This window comes from Tasmannia lanceolata, unplaced genomic scaffold (assembly GCF_043159265.1).
Source record: "Tasmannia lanceolata isolate RefF3 unplaced genomic scaffold, GAP_Taslan_0.1 ptg000044l, whole genome shotgun sequence".
NCBI classification, from domain to species: Eukaryota; Viridiplantae; Streptophyta; class Magnoliopsida; order Canellales; family Winteraceae; genus Tasmannia; species Tasmannia lanceolata.
The window spans coordinates 24,347,697-24,353,805 of NW_027518721.1; the positions used below are offsets into that span (position 1 = coordinate 24,347,697).

General features: G+C 39.1%; 1 protein-coding gene across 1 annotated transcript; it reads left to right on the top strand.

Annotated features, from left to right (window-relative positions):
• Positions 1-2,625: 2,625 nt before the first annotated feature.
• On the top strand, positions 2,626-5,162 carry LOC143863978 (protein OXIDATIVE STRESS 3 LIKE 2-like). The gene is made up of 2 exons (XM_077374787.1): positions 2,626-3,043; positions 4,368-5,162. Exons 1-2 carry the CDS (start codon positions 2,730-2,732, stop codon positions 4,807-4,809), a joined length of 756 nt encoding a protein of 251 aa, XP_077230902.1. The 5' UTR covers positions 2,626-2,729; the 3' UTR covers positions 4,810-5,162.
• The last annotated feature ends 947 nt before the right edge of the window (positions 5,163-6,109 follow it).

A 6,109-nucleotide genomic window follows, 5' to 3' on the forward strand; every position in this document is an offset into this window, starting at 1 on the left:
TTTTTTTAAGTGATCTCTCAACTCTCAACTCTCTCCCCTTGGCTCCTTCTGTGCTCTATTCCACAATTGGGTCCATTGAAAAAATATTCATGGTTGTCCAACATGCCTTGCATCTTAAATTCTTCACTTTTGTTGCTGCTTTATCTTATGAACGGAATGTTGATTCAGATGGGATCAAGATCGGTCTCCTCATCATGTTCTACATCATCTAAGGTCTTTATCTCACAAGATTTTGTATGGTGTATGCCCGAATAAAATCTCACATACATGTCACTCTCCCCCATCCTATGCCCACTCATAGGACCCAAAAATTGCATTTTACCATTCATCATACAAGTGATTTTCTGCTGGCTGGATCATTGAAAAAGTGAACCTCAACAGAACTTTTACCTTCCCTTTTTCTTTGAAAAATGATCCTAAGTACTTTTCATTAGCTTACAAGAAAGTCCACTTTTTCGCTCCTTCCTAAAAGATATCCTTTGTTGATCTGAACAAAAGCACAGTCCAGATTCATGGGCCTACCATAACTCCGGGCATCTGACTCTGCAATTCTAGACTAGAACAATCAACCCCAAATTTATCTGCCCATATAATAATGTCAGTGGTGGAAAATGAGCATCTGGGTTCCATAATTGGATTAACCACAGCCCAATTGCTGCTTTCCTTCCTAATGAAAGCTTCAACCTGTGAACAAAGTGAGACTTTATCAAGGCAGATAACCATTACGGACAGAAATATTGGTTTGGGCTACCAAGCTAAAATTTTGCAGTACTCAACTCAACTAAGCCTTTGTCCCAAACTAGTTGGGGTGGCTAATGAATCCTTTAAAAAGTTTTCATGAAGAATGTGAAAGAATCTACCCGGCTCAAATTGACTAAGCCTAATTTTGACACTAGTTGGGTTCGTCTACATGGATCATTTTCTTCTATTCTCTCCTATCCAAGGTCGTGTTCTTTGTTATCTTCCTGGCTCAAAATTTTGCAATGTTTTCCAAAAAAAAAAAAAAACAATTTGATATTTCCAAGATTGTTCCTTGTTTTTCCAATGTTTCCAATCAAATGCTCGATACTTCATAAACTCCAATTGGTGATTAAGGCACAATACATGTATCTTCTGACAAGAAGCCCTTCAGTTGAGCATGCTCCAATCAGTTTTACACCTGTTTCCCTAAAGGAATCAATCACACCCTTCACCTTCCCATGATACTTCTGCTCTCTCTTCAATAAAACAGAAACTGCAGGGATGTCCTTAAGCAACAGGCACTCCCCTAAGATTAACAAAAATCTTTACCATCAAACTATCTTAGCCATAGTATCTACGGTCAATACACACCCTGCCCATACATTTGGCTCATGTGCATTGTGATGGATTGGCCACTGAGTAAAATACATTATAAACCACACGATCGCGAAGATCATCATCTCATTGTTGAATCAATGTAGGACCCACGGGCACAAAAATCTGAAGCGACTGAGATAGGACAAAGATCTTATCTTATTAGGGTTGTGGGCCACACCTTGTCTTCCTCGTATCGCTTTAGATACGCCCCTCTCTTTCCATGTCTTTATTATTCTCTAAGCTCTCTTGAACAATTCAATGTCTCCCACGTTGAAATTCATCCACGCGTCATCATCAAAATTCCCATCAACAAAAAGTTTTTACACGTGGCAAGATCTCAACGGTCCCAACAAAGCCCCGTCTCCAAGTAACTGGTTTCAACTCTCGGGCAGTCCGGGCAATCCGTTACGGGCAGTCTCTGTCTCTTTTTTATTTTGGGAAAATTACATTTACACCCCTCCGGTTTCTGATTGAAAGGTTAGGATTATCCGATGGAGCTGATTTTTTAGGCACACCCTATCTATATTAGGGCCCATCAAATGAACGCTTTGGATCATCCAAACAATGTGGGCCGACTGTGTTTTGGTAGTGTTTAGATTAGGGTATGGGCCCACATTGTTTGGATGATCCAAAATGTTCATTTGTAGGGTGTGCCCAAAAAATCAGCTCCATCGGATCATCCTAACCCTTCAATCTGTGAACAAACCCTCAACTGAGGGGGCCTACCTTGTACAAATTGAAACTAAGGGGGTGTAGTTGTCACGTTTTAAACTATACGGGTAGAAGTGGATGTGTCAGAAACTAGAGGGGTGTAAATGTAATTTTCCCTTTTATTTTTGCTCACTGTTTTCATAATATTTAAGGATATGATTTTTTCGCCACACTGTAGGATAATGCGCCCCCATCTAAAGTGAATAGTAACACTTTTTGACGGCAAATCACGTTACAAGGTGGTGCATTATCCAATAGTAGGGGCGAAAAACTCATGGCCTTTATATTTATCCTTTTGTTTAATCTCGCCAAGTGGATGAGGATAAGGCCGTCCTTCCTCATCTATTATTTATTCTCTTTAACTGTCGGTTTTATCTATTATTTAGGGCGATGATTATTTCGCCCCACTGTAGGATTATCCGCCCCCACTTGTCACGTGAATTGTGGGAAGACTTTAACGCTTTTTAAAGTCAAATCACGTGAAAATGGGAGGCGCATAATCCTAAAGTGAGGCGAAAAAAGTTTATCTCCTATTATTTATTCTCTCCTACTCTCTGTTTTTTATTCTATAATTAGAACTGTAACTCCCACAAGAGAAATCTCAGCCATGTCGGAAAATCTGTGAAACCCTAATTCCCATTTCAGAGCTTTGATTTATTTTTTCCTTTTGAAATTAGACGATGTCGATTGCTTTGGAGAGCAGTGGAAACAGAATCGAAGGGTCAGGATTCATCGGCGGGATCTCGTCCTGCATATCGATCTTTGAAATGCCGGAATCTGGCCGGAATATCTCCGGTATGGTGCCGGAAGATCGCCGGATTCCGGCGGGGAATGAGGAAGAAGAGTTAGCTTCTTGTAGCTCTTCTTCGATCGGGAGAAATAGCGATTTTTCGGAGAGATCGTTGCAATCGGACGGTGAGGATTCAGAGGTACAGAGCTCTTATAAGGGGCCTTTGGATACGATGGATTCGTTAGAGGAGTCTTTGCCAATCAGGTAGGGTTTTAATGGTTCTTGTTGATATTAGGGTTTCTAGGTTTTAGTTTCTTTTTTTAAGATTTTTTTTTTTTTTTAGTTTTGAATTTTAATTGGTAAATTGGGAGGAATTTCGTTTCACAATTGCTTGAAGGGATTTTGTTTCTTTTACTTTTTTTTATCTTAATTTTTTAATTTAAAATGGAATTAATGAAAATGTTATTGTCCTTTTTTATTTTGGAATTAATTGATCTGGATTTTGGGATTTTGCATAATTATTTTTCTTTTGGATTGGGATGGTTTTGTGTTAAAAAAATAAATCAAGGGGAAATAAATCTAGAATTTTATACTGAAAGTGCAAAAAAAAAAAAAAACCCTTCATTTTTATCGTAGAGATTATCTGAGATACAGAATGTTGTTCTTGGGTTAAGAGTTCTTATAACCCTTGAATAGCTGAATCATAGACATAATTTCTTTGTAGAGCTTTTGGTTGGAAAATGATCAATGTGATTGAAACCCATGTTTCTACATTCGATTTTTTTTTTTTTTTCGACTGGAGAATAATTCAATGCGATTTAGATGCCATTTAGCGCATTAAATTTGTAGGAAGAAGAAACGAAAAAGATTATCACCTGTAATTGGGTGATCAATTGCTTATTATGAAGAATTAGAACTCCTTACTTAAAAAAACTATTGAATAGGTAGAGTGCTATTTTCTTTCTGCTATTCAGAGGAAATCAATCTAATGTGATTGAGACCCATATGCTAGAATAATAATCTTTTCTTAACTGGGAGTGTGCTTTAATTTGGGCTTTTATGATTCTTCATGCTGTCAGTAAATAGACAGCTAATTACATAAAAATAAATATGGGTTTGGTGTCCTTGGCAGTGACCTGTTTAGAAACCAGGCCTTCTTTCACATGTCATTGGAAATCAGCTCTAACTAAAATCTGGATTTGATATCAATACCTTTGGGCATGTTTCGCAACCATGAAAATAAAATTCATGGAATATTTGTTTGCTCAATGTGAGTGAAGGGTAGGGATAGCTGAGTGAGGACAGAATGTGATAGGGTTGGTAAACAAAGAAAGAAAGAAAAACTTGTTTAAAATAGGATTTTTGCTTTCCCTGTTTTTCAGCCCCATACCCATGTTCTCCTCACTCCCACCTCCCTCAAGTCTTTCTCTCTCACCTCTTTGCCCCTCTCTTACATTATGTAAACAAATATTCCATGATTTTTTTTTTCATGTTTGCCAAACATGCCCTTAGTTTGTTGGTTATCCGGGATTCCTGATAGGACACAGATAAGCCGTGGGTATAACAAATTCTGTAATTGTGATCACAGGCGAAGCATCTCCAAGTTCTACTGTGGCAAGTCGAAGTCGTTCACTAGCCTGGCAGACATTTCTTCCTCTATCAAGGATCTAGCAAAACCGGAGAACGCCTTCAACAGGAAGCGCAAGAATCTGCTAGCTTGCAGTGTTTTCTGTGATAAAAATCGCATCTCTCCTCTGAGAAATACAGGCGGTGGTATATCCAAGAGACCCGCAAATTCTAGCCGAAGCACATTGGCTCTCGCCGTTGCCATGAGCAGCTGTGAGAGCAATACGAACGAGGACCATGAGCCGCAGCTTCCACCTCTGCACCCACAAGGGAAGTGTCCGATTAACACAACCCTGCCTCGTCAATGGTCTTTCTCTTCGAGATCATTTTCTTTGACAGATTTGCAAGGAGTTACTGCTAGCTCTTCAATTGGCCTCAGTGACAAGCACAAGAAGTTTCAGTAGGGTTGGTTGTCATCGCAACTCTGTCCTTTTCTTCTCAAACCTCTGTTTCAGAGTCCAAGCTTGTATTACTCAGGCGCGAAGGGGAAGTGATTCTTCACAAATACATGTCTTTGATACACAAGGGAGGAGGTTAGGATCAGAATTGCCTCAAATGTTTTTTTTTTGTTATCCATGTAAATGCTGCCTTGATTCTTGCCCTCTACTTCTCTCTTGAAGTACCCAACTCAACCATGTTTTGGCATCTCAAGAATATATCTATATATGTGAGCAATAGCCTCCTGTGTATGATAGATTGTAGCAATTGATCATTGGGTGCTTCCACCATTTATATACATATATGAATTAGTGATGCAGGATCATTCCCTAGGCAAAGACTACATCGGCCCAACAAGCTCATTACGGTAGGAAGTTTCATTACTTTGGGTAGCTTAGCCTCTTTTTGGTTTTTCATCTCTATTTCAGTCATTTACATTAGGTAAGGGTAATTATTTCATTTCCTTTTTGTTATTGGCTATAAAAGCCTTCTAGCATTTCATTTTCAAGTTAGACCTGGACATTGCATTTGAATGGTGTGAATTACAAGTGAAGGACGGTTGCCATTGCTGATTGTTTTACTTCCTGCTGCTCTATGAGTATTTCATATGCGAAATTGTTTGTAATTCAGCTAATGTTGTGCCAAAAGTAAAGAATTCTATTCCCTTTGTTGAAAGCTACCTTTAATTAGAGCTGTAGTAAGGAATTCCACTCCAAAAACTTAGCTTCCAAGCTCAGATCAACTCACATTTTTTTGAGTTGTTGAAGACCTGGACTGAATCCAGATCGAGAGTCGGGGTTCTTTTCCTCTACATCTAACCTGATTTTTCTGCTTGCTCTTGGATTTTAATACAACTTTGATTTGGGGAGATATCATCTCTATTCTATATATAGTGGTCTGAGTAGGTTTAGGTGTAACGTGAGCCGTAGATCTGCAGTAGTAACGGTGTAATCTTCACCGTCCAAATTAGGGCACTTCCCTCTCCTTGCCTTCGACTTCTGTAGTTTGTTAATCGCGTGAGTGTTGTCGTTGGCCCATTGCCAGCTAGGGCCCACATTATTTGGGTCATCCAAACCATTCACTTCTGTATAGGACGATCCTAACCCCTGGATTTGTCGAGGTTTAAAATGGACAGCACAGTAAAATAACATCCACGAATCATACGTTTAGGATTATCCTATGGAGAAGGCTTTCCGGACACAACCTATCTACACAAGGACCCAACAAATGAATGGTTTAGATCATTTAAACAATGGATTACCCTAT

Bases quoted from the DNA above. Each gene is read 5' to 3' on its own strand.
- LOC143863978 (XM_077374787.1), top strand. From the start codon at position 2,730: ATGTCGATTGCTTTGGAGAGCAGTGGAAACAGAATCGAAGGGTCAGGA. The intron at 3,044-4,367 runs GTAGGGTTTTAA...TTGTGATCACAG, and splicing joins GAGGAGTCTTTGCCAATCAG to GCGAAGCATCTCCAAGTTCT.